The sequence below is a fragment of the Fulmarus glacialis genome, unplaced genomic scaffold (genome assembly GCF_000690835.1).
Source record: "Fulmarus glacialis isolate BGI_N327 unplaced genomic scaffold, ASM69083v1 scaffold6804, whole genome shotgun sequence".
Taxonomy (NCBI): Eukaryota; Metazoa; Chordata; class Aves; order Procellariiformes; family Procellariidae; genus Fulmarus; species Fulmarus glacialis.
Window position 1 is genome coordinate 48,775 of NW_009209870.1, and position 15,164 is coordinate 63,938.

General features: G+C 41.4%; 1 protein-coding gene across 1 annotated transcript in view; it reads left to right on the forward strand.

Moving 5' to 3' along the window:
- Nucleotides 1-14,284: 14,284 nt before the first annotated feature.
- The window catches only part of LRRC43 (leucine rich repeat containing 43), a gene marked incomplete at its 3' end in the record, with an annotated part of 8,473 nt that continues 7,593 nt past the window's right edge, over nt 14,285-15,164 (forward strand). The window contains exon 1 of the mRNA XM_009576971.1: nt 14,285-14,404. Within this exon, the coding sequence (XP_009575266.1) occupies nt 14,285-14,404 (120 nt within the window). The remainder of the gene's footprint in view (nt 14,405-15,164) is intronic.

Consider the following 15,164-nt stretch of genomic DNA (forward strand, 5'->3'; position numbering starts at 1 on the left):
TTACTTGAATAGTGAAAATTGTTAAACAGGATCATATTAAAAACCAAAGGAGCAGAAAAATCCGTCAATGATGTCAACTCGTGGCAAAAATACTAGAATTAAAATCTCAGGCTGTGTTTTGTGTATTTTTACTTTAATGAGTGTATCATTGCATATGATCAGTTTCAAGACATGCTTTATTTTCTAGCAAATAAAGTAGCTGATTTTTATTATTTTTCCTGATATAGCCATTGCAAGTGAGTAGCAGGCTGTGCAGTAAGTGCAAGAAAGCAGTTTTAGATTGCATAGATTCTGCAATTAGGATAGATAGATGAATTCCATACCCATTTAATCTGTGAACTGTTTTCTTGCACTCTGCAGTGTTCAGCTGCCTTCCTCATAAAATGTGCGCATATAAAACACATCCATAGATAAATGTAGTAGCGCTACAGAGACAAGAATTAAGTTTGTAATGTTAAGAAATTGGCTTTTTTGTTGTCTCAGAAACTATATCAAATCACATGGACTTGTAGTCAATTCTTTGCTGCTTCATCTTTTTTGCTTGTTCTTTTTGCCTTCTATCTGAAAAACCTGAAGGACTTAGCTAAATTTGGTCTGTATGGGAAGGTTACGCTCAACATGAATTATAAAACATATAAAAGTATGTTTAAAACCTGAAATACTGCATAACATTTTTCTGTGACAGTCTCAGCAAGTCCTGTGCTCTGCTGCAGATAAACTTAGTCTCGTTACAGCAATGATAGTCTGTCCATCCTGAGACAGCACTGGGCTATTCGTTCCGGCTGAGTCTGGAATGATGCTATGACCCTTGTAATTCCACTCATTACTTGATTCTGATTCTTAAGAGCTATGCAAACTGTGGGTAACGTTTCACTTGTACCTCCCCTGAGTAGTTTTCTTCCAGGTTTCAAAGGCCTGGAGGTGATTAGCAGGCTATCACAGTGCTAAAATGAGGAGCAGCTAAAACATTTGGGCATTGCACATGCTTAAATGGGGTTAGTAAGTTCTCCTTCCGGGGGATGTAGTTTTTCTCTGCGTTGTCCCCAGTCTTCCCCACTTTGGTGGGCCAAAGTTTAAAAAGAAACAATAGGCTTGGGGAGTGTGGGAATAAGCACGGGGAATATTTTTCTTTCTTCTTTGTCCTGAGATTTTGCAGCTAAGGTCTTTCATTGCAGAGTTTGCTTATGTGTGAGCGGGACTGTAGCAAGAAGAAAGTACGAAAGGTTAACCTCAGGGCCCTCTCCCTGAGGAGAGGTACTGTGAGTTGAGGAATTGGGGGCTGAAGGGGACTGCTGGGGGGAAAGGAGCTGAAGGGGAAGACAAAATGGCGTGATCTAAGTACCAACATGCCTTTCTGTAGCTGTGCAGACAAATCTAGATTACACTAGATCTGACATATCGTATGAAGTTTGTGGCACATGTGAAAACCTGTGTCCCTGTGACAGAACCAACAAAAATCCAGGCCTCAGCTAAGGAATGGTTTGTTGAAATAGTGTATAAAGGTTGTCATAGTAATTAAATAGTGAGTAGATTTTCTGGGGGGAGCAGTATCTAGGTCTTTCGTACATGATATTGTAATCAATCAAGCAATATTCTTTGGGATGCATCTGGATAAAAAGTGTTGAATAAGTGTAAATTCTTTTTTAAATCACTGCTTTAAATCCTCCTGGTTTTATCATTGATTGTGAACTTGATTCCAGTAAAGTCGTTTAACACTGTGATTAGCTGGGGAGCATCCCTCAAGTTCTTTCTTTACTGGGCTATCTCATTGAGATGCATAGGTATCTACATGCATATTTGCATGTTAAAAATATGTATCCGGTTTTCTAGAAGGAAATCAGTAGGCAAATTGTCCAAGAAAGACCCACTTGTGTTTTTGCTGTACTTTTCAGATGAACAGATGCTGTAATGCCTCCCCTGCAGTGTGGTCTCCTGCTTGTCAGGCAGTGATTGTGCTTGATTTTTACCATTACTAGTATCAATGACATAAGAGTTTTGTCTCAACAAGCAAAGTGCACTACAAGCATACTTCAAAGCCCAGGGAAGTCTGACGACTTCTAAGCTTAAATCCTCACATCTCAGATCTCACTGAATGGATTGGAAGCTGAAAGGGACCTTAAAGGAATAGGAAGGGGGGTAATGTGACTGAACTGCTAAAAATTTTGTCCATTAGCAGTTTTTAGCTGGATGTGGATGACAAAACCATCATGCTCACTGCACCATGAGCTGCTTACAATTGGAGGGAAAGTGCTTATTTTAATAACTTGTGGTGGAGAAACAAGCTATGGCACTATTAAAAGACTGCAAATCTTAACATAGTAAAGAGAAAAAAATTAAATCAAAGATTGCTTACTTAGGCAAGAGTGTAGGAGGGAGGGAAGGAAAAGTGAAAAGATACTTTCCACGTAGTGCAATTACCAGAAATGATGTGCCTGCTCTTCGAAGCAGTGAGTCAGTGTATTTTTGTCACCCTATTATTGCAAATCAGAATTCTTTTCTTTTATCAGTCAACCTCGAGGGGTGTGATTTCACTTCATTTGGAAACACAGGAGGAAAAAGCTGTATTATGTCTCACATCTACATAGGAGAAGTACTGAGGATTGATATGAAAAGAGATTGACCACGTATGTATTAATTCCGGCATAGTTTTCCACTTTGGCTTATGTTTGAACTCCTTAGTCTGTCTTTTTTACCCATTGAGGAGTCTAAATACTAAATATTTCTTTAAAAAAAGTTTGGTAACACTTTCTCCCCTAATATAAGCAGTCTAATTTCCTCAGCGTCACCAAGGTATACTTAAGCAAGCAAAACACACGGTGCCTATATTCTACACAGAATTACAGATGATACACGTCTGTCTTTACTGAATTCGTGCTAAACTTTTAAAGAATCCCCATATAATTGAATACAAGTCATATTCAGTCAAATCCAACATATTTCACTCAATGAGGGAGCAGCTAGATGAAATATTTATGGCCTGTGGTATGCACAAAGTCAAACTGAGATTGTCTAGTGGCTCCTTCTGACCTTGAATTCTATTAATCAGTATATTGTAGATTGCCCCAACCCCAAACACAAGTTTTGGAGAACTTGTGCATTATCTGAGGTACTTATTAGGCTTGTATGATGCTCCCTGTTAGCAGGAGGAATAAGCGGTGAAAGTCCAGGAGCAAACTAGAATTGAAGGAATTAATGAGTAGTAGGAACAGGGACAAGTGCATGCTTCATCTTGACAGTCTGATCTCTGCACAAAACCAAAGGATTCTTAATTAATACCATTTGATGTGATCGGCATGTTCTCCCATGCTTTTTTAGACCCCTCGGGAAGCCTTCCTTGAAGGGAGACTTACTAGAATATTTCCATCTGTGCCTTAGTTCTTGGCGTCCTGTATGCGTTTGATTTATCTTAAGTCATACATTCTTCCCCACAGTGCTATGTGGAAAATTCAGTGAACTGACAAACTGGGGCTTCCCTGGGTTTTAAGAAGATTTTATCTGTGTGGCATTACTGTGTCCCTTTACTGTGAAAAATTGTGTGTATGTATGGAAAAAATTGCGTCTTTCCTGCTAAAAAAAACTCCCATGTACACACGTACATATGCACACACATATATACTGTCATACCAGAAGTTTGACAGAAACCCACTAAATATGCAAATGCTTATATCTCTAAATCTGGAATGGCTTGAAAAGACAAAGGGCTGTCAAATTGCATTGGAAAATAACATCCCTTTACTTTGTATCTTCTTTTTTTGTTTGTTTTACATTCCCTTGAGAGAGTGTGTGTGTGTATGCATGTGTGGTAGAGGTGAGAGGGGCAGATAAATTTTGTTTTGTTTGCTTTTAAAGCCTAAAACTCCTGAAGAGCAGTTTGAGAGCAGAAGAGGGAAGCTCACTGCAGAAACATTCAGTAAGATAATGCTTTTGTAGTACAAATTATTTGAAAGCTATTTCACTTTCTTTGTTTCTGGAGTGGATAATTCTTGCCTTGATGTTGCCAACTAGAAGATAGTGCTGAAAATAGAATGGCTTGTTAACTATTTTGACCTCTTTCTTTCTTTTTTTCTTTCTTTCTTTCTTTCTTTCTTGGTTTAATTCTACCTTTGTTGCATGGAGAAACACCCAAAATTAAAAGACTGATGATACCTGGTTTAGGTGCTTTAGGGATTCAGTCATATCAATCTTGGAGGGCTATGGACAATTGTTGATGACTTTTAGGAGGCTTTTTGATTAGGTGAGACAACAGGAGTTTTCCTATTACTCCTCCTCAATTTATACACTTGAGTTTCAGAGGAGATAATTTTTTTTTTTTTTTAATAGGACCCCAATATTGTTCCCACCACATCAGTTAAGGCCTCTAGTTTCCTTTTGTTCATTCTTGGTTGGATTTCATGCTCATTTACTGTGTTAGAGCAGAAGTGGTAGTACTGAATTGCAGATTGATCCGTAAAACTTGATTCAGTTACAAAGAAACACATCTTAGGTATATAATAGAATGACTTTCTAGCCATTGTCTGAACTGCTTTTATATCTGAACTTTTCCAACATGAATAAGGTTTTGAATCAAAAGATATCAATGTTAGGAGCAAGCCTTTTAATTAACAATACAATGAATAAATTGCTCTTTTTCTTCTTCTAACCTTGTATTTAAATGTGTTCTAAGTGAATGGAGTTCATTCTTGTTAAAAAAAAAAATGCAAAAAAAAAAAAAATGCTTGGAGATATGAGGACTTCAGGTTGTGCTCTTGCTTTGCCTAGGTTTCCTGTTTTGTTGCATGACACAACTTCTGTTGTGCTGTTGATATGTGGCACTTTTCAGTAGGTCTGTTAAATTGTGCAATGCATTTTTTTATATTTACAACAAAAACAATAAAGGTTATTTTTTGGAAGAAACTGGTTGTAATGCCTTTATTTTCTAACTGGAAGTGCAATTGTTCCTGGACCAGCACCAGCACCTGCCATTCTTTTTGCAACTCTGAAAGGTGACAAGGGCTCGTTTCCCTATTAGCAATGCTGATGTTACCCCTTTGGCATCCGTGTGTTTGGCTTTCCCATTGCAAGGCTTATGTCCTCTGTTGAGCTTCTGAAGCTTGGACTCCTTTTAAGGAATCGGTGCCCCTTGGGCCCTTCTTGACTGAAAGAATCAGCTCACTCTGATGGGCTTACTTGGAGCCTACAAGTGATCTCCTTTTCTCATGCATTGGCCACTAGGCTGTATTTGATCTAGGCTGGGTTGTTCCCTGTTTCACCGGAGTAAGTGTTAGCCAGATTAGCAAAAATTGAAAATTACCCTCTAGTCAACTCTGCTCCCCTTCACTGAAGCAGGTTAGAGACTGGGAATGAACAGGTAGGCTAGAGTACCATCTCCACAAGTCCAGGTGTCTGCGGAGTGTACATGTTTCTTCACCCTAAATAACCAGTGAGCCTGCTCTTTCACATTTTGCGTAACAATTTTCCAAGTGTATTGACGTTCTGATGTGTTCCTAAAGTGATCAGACCCTTATTGTTGTTAATTATATTAAGCATAACAGTGAAAGCAAGCTCTTTTGACAAAAGTAAGCAGACAAACATCCATTTATTTCTGCACCTACTTTTAACAGGCTAGTAATTCAAAGGTAGCCCTGGTATTTCTCCAAGAAAGGTAAAACTCTTGAGCCTGTAGGGGCTGCACCGATGCCTTGAGCCATGATGGTCTTATTTTCTTGCAGGCTTGGATTTGGGGCTCTTGGCCAACATACTGCCTGAACAGTGGACTCCACAGAGCAGCTCTGAGAGTGGATAACACGGTATTCCCATGGAATTGAAGTCAGTGTTAAGAATTGAGCTGCTTAAGTCCATTTAAAAAATGAAACAAATAGCATTTCATCTTTGCCTTTAATGACTGATTTTTGCTTTTCCCTGGTAGGACACTTCAGCTCTCTGTGCTTCAGTTGTCGCCTCATTGGTATATTGGATTTTCTTGCCTAGTGGAAGCAGCATTGGGTGACTGAGGCTCTAGCTGAAGTGAAAGGTAATAGATGAGTGAAAAGAGGGATTTTATTTTAAAATCATTGCACAAGAGTTGATGCTAGTGACTGGTGGCTTTGACTTAATACAGCTTATGAGAACTTTTGATCAGTCAGGGCTGTGGTTCCAGGAGAAGATATAGCAGTTTTCTACCTCTGTTTGCATTTAATTTTTAAAATACCTCTAGCTTGATCTCACATAAAGCATTTTGGTAGGAGAAGACAGTGAATAACAGTGCTATTTAAACAGTGATAAACCAAAACTGTGGCCTGACTTCACTCTCGACCAAGCATTACAAATGCCAGTGTTACTGCAACGATGCCATCAAACTTCTCCAGGAGGAAGCTGTGGCTGGAGAGCACTGTTTCCTTACTACTGATTTTGTGGTGATTTCAGTGAGGCTGGTATAACTCTAGCTGATGTGCCAAAAGACAGTTATTGAAATGGCTTATTTTTGTGGCTGATTCTGCTAATCCTTGAACACTGCCAAAAGGGACCTACATTTGCTCTATTATGATGCCAAATGAAATCACTGCTGTAAGGGAATTGGCACTTCAATGGGCAAACAGCTCAGGGCTCTCTTTATATGTAAAAGAATGGAAAGCAATAGTCACTAGATTTGTAATTTTTTTAATTTTAACCTGTAATTACCCTCAAGAGCTCTTCTATGCCTATGCTCATCCCTGAGGACTACTTCTTCCCGAGCGTGCTCATCACCAGGAGGTGGGCAGACAATGAATAGGTGGGTGTCAGGGAAGTTCCCTATGTCAGGGAAGTTCCTTCTGTGCAAACACAGAAGAATCCCTGTTGTCATCCAGAGAGATGTTTAACATGTTCCTATCTCGGAACAAGGTGCGTGTATCGCAAACCCCAATGCCTTTCCATCACAAAATGGAAACAAACCCACAAAAGATTAGACTCATCACATCCCTAAGTCCTGCTGCTGCCTGCCCTTTTGACACTTCTTACAAAGCCCATCTGTGACTCCTCCATCTCAACTGTTCATTCCTCATAGGCCTTGAAAGCCAACAGCTTCATTTTCAACCAGGATGGGGAACTGCTTGTCAAGAAAGCTTTGCCAATGACCACCTCATTGTTACAGCAGAGATGCACCATGTGGCGCAGGTGTATCCCCCAATTTCCAGCCCTCCAGGGCTGGGGAGTATTCATCTGAGCCCTGATGATCCTGCACCAGGAAGGCTACAGATCTGCAGATGTTCTCGCACTGCTCTGTCTGGGGCTGGCAGTCTTCTTCTCTTGGGATTGACTTGTCTGAGCCTTTCTGTGAATGCTCAAGTCACCTTTTGAGAATCTCTGGGCTTCATGAGCTTTTGAGCACTCTGCCTTGGGCGTGTGGGCAGCAGAGGTCCTGAGAATCTCTTGTAGAGGAACCCACACAAACACCTCTGCATTAGGACTAGTGTTGGCTCGCACGTCTTTAGTGTGCAGTCCAAGCTCAGTCATCCAACATGTGACTCTGTTTAATGTTCCTCCCTTTTTTGAAGCTGCCCCATCTTCTCAGAGAAGTGGGAAGAGCTTTTCTAAGAAGAAGCCTCTACATCTGCCCAAGGTTGGCAGCTGTATCGAGATAGATGAAAGGACAGTACCTGAGAAGCCACACATCCATAGGCTGCCTACAGAACCTAAATAAACTCTATCCGACAACATCAGTGGCTGTTTGCTATATGAGCTTGCAGAAATGAGCATAATGCAGATGTCAGAAGTGCTTTAGTGGTATAGTTGTGTCACTTTGTGCATCAGACTCTCTGCAGTCGCCGTTTCTGTCTTGCTTACCTAGGCCTGCACTTAACACTCTCATTCTGACTCCTTAGTGAAGTGCTGGTCATCACTTCCTGACCTCAGCTTGTTGAAGTTTGATGTTCTGGTATCAGCCAGCCTATCTGCCTTGCTGCATCCCAAACGCTTGTGTCAAAGCACCGCTCTCTTCCAAGCACATGTGAGGAGAACAGCAGCTTGCCACAGTTTTGCATAAGCTTGTGTCTCCCTACTTCAAGCATGCATCCCGTCTGTGTGAGCTCAGACTCTTGAGGTGTGCTGAGTCTGCAGGGCTGGCACTACAATTCTGTGCCTCCGTGGGGAAGAACAACTCTATTCTTTTTCAGGTTGCTCTTCCCATGACGTGAATCGGGACAGACCATCTGACTCACTTTAACATCTTGTTTGAGCTTCTGAGGAAATCTGTTTCCCTTTCCAAGGAAAACACTTTCATTTAGCTATTTACATATTCAGAAGGTGAAAGAAAAGATGTGTATGAGAGAGGAAACTGCAGGAAGTGGCCCTATATAATCCTCTGGTTCAGCAAGGTTTAAGTGGTTTGTGTCAACCATTGGAAATAGTGATGTCTAAGCCCTCAGGATGTACATGTCTTCCTGCTTGTAATGGTTTGCTGACCCTACCTGATCAGTCAGCAGTTGTTGCTTCTGCCTTGGGGATAAACACATCCCCAGCCAGTGATTCTTTTCCATTTACTCTTCTTTCTCTATCAGAAATTAAGGATATCAGGTTGGACTTGCACCTTTTGGACCCTGGAAAAATCAGTAGACCTGGAACTAAGCAGAGTAATTTGAGAGAGTGCCCCAGCCACCAGTGTATCTCTGCTTCTTATGGGGGTTAGCACTGAGACTTCCAGGACTGGCAGGTGCCTTTCTGATGCAGAAAACATCATGAGCAAATACCCACCTTTGGACTCACCATGCTTGCACGAAGCTCATGCAGGTCAGAGAGGTGGTTTACTAAAACATTCCTTGAATTCAAGGTGTGCCAGCTTGGCACTAACAAAGAGAGTGCCGTGCTACTTGTGTTAACATCAGAAACCAGGGTCTCAGATCTGCCCGCATCCTTCTGCCTGTCACCACTATGTGACATCTCCATAGTGCTGTCTGAAATTGGTTCCATTTGGGAGGAATTCTTCCCCTGGTTCCAGCAAGGAACTTGGTCCCTCTGTTCCTGTTGGGAAACTAGAATACTTTTCTAGGACGCCCCCCCCCACCCCTGCTCCCTGACTGGTGCTTTTTGGGGACTGGCAGTTACTCAGTTGATGTCAAGAAACCACTCTTCCTGGAGACGTCTGGGCAGAACAGGGACGGTTCTCCAGCAACGGGAGGAAGAAGAGCTACAGCTGCATCAGCACTAACGGCACCATCTTGAAGAACCACCACAGCAAAAGGGTGAGTTGAGCACTGATGTATTCTGCATTGAGAGGTTTTGAAAGGAGGATGGAGGAGATGAACTGGTACCAAAATCCCTCGCTCCAGCTCCTCTTGGGCTTTTCACAGCCTCACGGAGAAGGAGCCCTGGTGCCACTGGGAAACAGGGGCTCAATCCAGCTGCAATTCCCTGGACATTCAGAGCACAAATCTGAGTACTCTTGAGCAAAGTCAACCCTGTACACAGGGCTGTGTGCTGGTATGGACCACCATCAGTGAACATGGGGTAGCAGCAGAAAGAGGAGTAATCCTTTACTTGTGTTTTAAGTGGGCATTTCAAGTCAAATTATTTTTTTTATGTAGATAAATAATGTTAATTTTTGGAACTTATTTTTTTAATAGATAAATAATGTTAATTTTGGGACTGATTCTAATGCTTAGACTGGCTTGAACTTTGTATGGTAATTTAGACTAAAATAATTGTATTATTAATCTTCCCATTATTTGGGATAATCAGGAGTTGATATGAAATAAAGGAAAAACAAGTATATGATAAGTCCTATTGCTCCTAGACCATTTGAGTGTCTTTGTTCTGTTACCAGCTCCAGGAGCGGTAGTTAGCCTAGCCACGTTTCAGTGCGGTGGTTGTGTCTGAGATAATCCAGCATGTTTCCAGCAGAGCTGGTGCTAGCCATGAACCACGAAAACTTGTAAATCTAAACCGGTGTCTGGAGCTGTGTTGCAGAAGCCGCAATAATTCAGCCTTCAGAAGTGAGGGTTGATTAGAAAACAATTTACCCACTGCTGCATCCAAATGAGAAACCAGTTAGGAACTTAAGAAACAAAATTCCTTCATGTCTACGAATAAAAATGGATGGGAAAGGAGGATATGTGCTGTTTCTAATATCTTTAACATAAGGACCAGAAATAACTAGTTCAATTTGCTGTTTAATAAAACACTGGGTTTTCAGTGCAAAAAATATTGTAAAAAAGAATTACGTAGTAAAAAGAGAATCCAGCAATATTGGTTTTATTTAATCTCATTTTAACTAAATTCCAGGTTCTATCCAAATATGATAGAAAATTAGCAAAACCATTCACCTACTAAGTAGCAAATATATCATTCATCCCTTTCGGTATTAAAATATAAAAGTTAAAAATCTGAGTAAGTATATATAAACTATATAATTGCTTAAATAAATTTATAAAAATAGGTGTATTATATAAATTCATAAATACAATTCATTAGCAGAGAGAGAAGTACAAAATCAGTCTACTGACAATCAAATTTTCTTTTGAAAAATAATTGCGAGATAAAAATATAAATAACATTAAAATTACTGAAATCATGCTTTCCTGTTTGCTTATTTGTATGTAATGATTGGTTAATTAAATCACCCTGACTAACATTAGTCCATCTTTTTTAAACACTGTTGCAAATAAAACAGTATAAATAGTTTTATAATAAATACGATCAATAACTTAAGACATTAATCCTTTAAATATTAAATTAAACTAGATTATATAGTTATAATATATAGAATAACAAGTACATTATCAGTGTTGTTCCTGGCATCAAACTGATCACATAACTACTGATAGGTCACATTTAACTCTAGTATCTTAAAGTTATTTTTTCATCCTGGCATATTACATTTCTGCTGAAGAGTACATGTTTTGGTTTTTTGCATCAATTGTTCATATTTCTGTAAAACCTGCCAGATGTACGTCTTCTTCTCTGCCGTTGTCATCCTCTGGACCTGGCTACAATCCATCTGCGGAAGGTCCTCGTTCTTGCAGGTGTAAAACATAGCTCGTTCACTCAATGTCACATTTAGCTGATTGATATTTGCATCGACAGATTTAGTTAAATTCTTACCACAGATTGATTCTATATCGTTTCTCAGGTTTTGCAAAACATTGTAAAAAATGTGGAAAATGCAGCAATTTTCATGAAAAGCTGGGCATTCAGGTATTTTCTTCACCATGTCTTTGGCTCGGGGGTCAGCAGTTAGCCAGCTCTCAGTTTTGGGCGTTACAGAGCTACACATGTTCTGTAGGGGAGGAAGAGGAGAGAGAAATTATTAATCTTTTGTTTTACATCTTTCCTGGTAGTCGCTTCATGTTTGAATGTCTAGGCGCATACACACCTATCTTTCAGTTTGTGTATGCTTGGGGTTTTTTTGTTGTTGTTCAATAGCTGTATTAACACCTACGCTCCGTTTATCGAGTAGGTATTGCACACTATCTGTGGCTATGATTGTGCAGTACTTTCTGTCTTAATAGCCTGCTTGGCTTTGTTTTCAGCTTTTCTAAGTCGTCTTTTTTTTTTCTTTGCCATATGGGCAAAATTGACTCATGCAAGAGATTTGCTTTGACCTAAGCATATTTTCATCTGTTTCAGCAGAGGTGGTTTTGATTTCAAGAATGAATTCAGGGGAAATGTTTACCTTGATTTTTATCAACGTACTCCTGGGAACACGTCCCCAGGAATTGAAATTTGTCTGAAATATTGACACTTAGGTTCAGTGCACATTTTACCGTCTCCAAGGAACAGACGGGCTGAGCAGGATTTTCAGCAGAAGTGCTCTAGTACTAGGATCAGACTGAAGAGCAAGGCAATTCTCTCCATGTTTCCAGTGATCTGACCAGTTTCATCCAAAAAGATGCCTGATTCAAGCCTAGCATGACTCAGGAGACCAAGAAAGGCAATGCATTTAGTCTGGAAGATCACAGCTAGCAGTTAGCTGAGGCGAAGTTGCCCAAACTTTCCCCAGCTGTCCTAGACATCGCTCCAACTCTGCCCTAAAATAATGCAATGTAAATGCTTTTCTTCTTGTATGGAATACAGAGAAGAGACTATTTTAGATTCTAACCCAAATATTTCTTTTCTGATGGACTTTCTAGTGTTTTATAATAATTCAAGAGATTTCGCCACAGACATAGACACAGCAAATGCAAAATAGCACACTTACGTAGCTTTTAAACAATTCAGTCGCTTGCATTTCTATCACTGATGCTAAGGTCTTTATTCTGGTAGTAAAATGCTTCTGTGTCTGTCCTGTAGTAGATTTGCTTTCTTTTGGGGTGGCCGTTGGTGCCAAGGAGCCCAAAGGAACCAGTGAACAGAAGAGGAAGATTGCAAACCTGTTGTTCTCTGCATTCAAATGAAGAGGGGAAAGAAAAAAAGAAAAAGAATACAATACGATGATTAGTCTAAGCCTCTACATCATTTTTGCAAAACTTCCTGGTTTTGTGCAGCGTGCTAAATTTCTAAAGCATATAGATATTAAGTGGCTGAGCTAGCAATGAACATCAACCAATGCAACCTTACAACGTGTAGCAAGGTTAAGTCACACCCACCTGCTCGGCGTTTCATGGCGGGCTTGCAGAGTAACTGACTTGGCCGAAAGCTAGCTGGATGTTGGTGTTCAAGCTGCTCTTTGCCTGGAGTACTGTAGATGTGGACAGCCAAGCTGCATTTAAGTACTGTGGAGTTTTGCGTCACTGGCTCCTCCATGGGTTTTTTTTTGCGGATGATAGTTTGGGGTTTTTTCTTTTTTGAAAGATTACATCAAAAGTTGGTTCAAATGCGTCTTCACTGATTGTGATCTAGATGCAGTTTCAGACTGACACAGATGGTGTCCCGTATCATCTATTTGACTAGGAGTTCAGGATGCTTGGCTTAGACATCCCATCTAAATCCTTGGGCTCTCCAAAATGCAGGATTTAGAACATAAACTCTTGGGTTTTTTAAAAACGTGGTTGGAGCATGCAAGCACATCGTTGGTGCCCAAAGCCAGCAACCTTCTCCTGCAGGGTCCATGTAAGAGTGGGCTAACTCTGGCAGTGAAAAAGCCAGGGGGGCTTGTGTGCAAGCCAGGTCAGGCCTTCAGGTCAACATATATATCCTTCTGCTGGATGTCTGTAAGACCCTGTCCCCAAGGTGTGACCCCCTCACATAACCCAGCAGAGGATGTCCAGGATCCCACCTCCCCATCTCTGTCACCCTTCTCTCTATCTCCCCTAAGGCTATTTTCCATTTCCAGTAACTAAATGCAGAAAATTCTCATACATGCCAAAACAGAAAAATTGTTTCTAGGATTTACAAGTATGAGGCTGTGATCAGAAGAGGACCTGCAGAACTACTGATAGTTTAGGACAGAAAGGAGGGCAGAGGAAACCCCTACGAGCATACCTTTGAGAAAACGCAAAGTAGCACATACACACTTGTGCTTCCCGCCTCTGTGATAAAAGATATGCCTGAAAGGTAGTGATAGATTGAAAGATGAACGTTTGTCAAGTCACCAGAAAACTTTCAAGGAACAACAGCTTGGTGTCAAAATAATCAGTTCTCTTTTCCACATGAAATAATCTGTCTCTGAAAATAAAAAGCTTGGTGTGCGCATGAACTCCTCTCAAGTGCCTGGGACTGGTACAAGGATTATTCTCCGGGCTGAACTGATTCCCAGGGATTGAAACGGGAACGGACATTTCCCCTGTATCACGTGGCACTCAGGTCCACCAGCCTGTAACTTCAGGCCTCAGTTGTTTGCTTGAAGCCACAATAATGGAGATTCACAAACTGAACGTAGTTCTGCCATGTGCTGCGAGGGAGCCCTGGGCAGCCAAGCAGAGGGATGCAGCCATCCCATGGGGATGCATTTCTTCTTGCATGACCCATGTTCCCAGGTGCTAGATAATGCAAAGAAAGAGAGTGAGTTATCATGGCCTAGGGCATGAGGCAGCAGACAGTAGTACAGCAGAGTGCTGGAGAAGAACCAGAAAAGGACAGTTCTGGCAGACACTTTTTTTATTTGAAGTTTTGATCATTATTTGGGGGTAAAATGGAGAGAGAGAGAGAGAGATGTTTCTTTGTGCAGGGTGTTCTTGAGGAACATCCCTATAAAGACAATGATGGGTACAGGTGGCTCCTTTCAGGTAGAAGGGTGATCTTGGAGGGTTGCTTGTTTGGAAGCACCAAAAAAGCAGAGAGATGCATCTGGTTAGTGCCCCACAGTGCGTTGCAAGATGTATGGAAGGTGCATAAGCTTGCACATACAAGACACCATTGGGCATCGGGCACTGCAAGTCCCTTCCAGCTGTCCCAGATGGGTACGGCTGGGGAGGACAGACAAGGAATTGCAGCCGGTCTTCCTCCGAGAGCAGGGAACATCTCTTTGTGCAGCACCAATGGCAATGGGGCCCAGTTATTTGTAACAGTGATACAAGTAAGAGAAGCAGCATTCATACAGCTTGGCTTTTCCACGAAATATGATTCAACCACTGGTAGTGCTTTTTCAAAGATTTTAGAAGATTTGACTTCATTTTCTACTGAGCTGAGGATAGCAGTTTGCCTGCTGGTTATTCCACTCCATGGCATGCCACTATCTCTCAGTGTATGCATGCTCTGCACATCCTTTCCTATCTGTACGCAGCTGTGATAAGCTGCTGAGCTGATAAGGGAGCAGATCGGCATCTGTCCTGTAAAACCCAACCCGAGTGGAAGTTCAGCTTTCCACCACGTAACCGCCAGATGCCGCAGAGCATCTACAATTCATTTGGTGAAGTTTTGCTGACACAGGCTGCTCTATAGGCTCCCTAAAAAGGAATTTGTAGCTGTTGCCTCAACACCTATCGCTGGAAAAAGCAAATAAACCTCAGAGCGCAGAGACCTGAATCTGACCTGAGGCAGAGCTGCGGCTTTTGTTCCTGGGGTTCGTCTACTTTTTCCAAGTGTAGGAGACGGTATTTTTAGCTGTGAACTTTGTTTTCTGATGGCCTTGCGCTGCTGTGGTGGCGGTGCCCTCCACGCAAGTGAACAGCAGTGCTTTAACAACTAACTGAGAACCTGACTGCTTCCTCCCTGAAACTTGAGTGACACCCAGGATGTAGATAAGTGAAATGGCAAATGCCATGCCACAGGTCCTTGGCCAGGGGACAGGGCTGATGCTGCACCCTGCAAATGCTACCTGAGGCTGCCCACTCTTT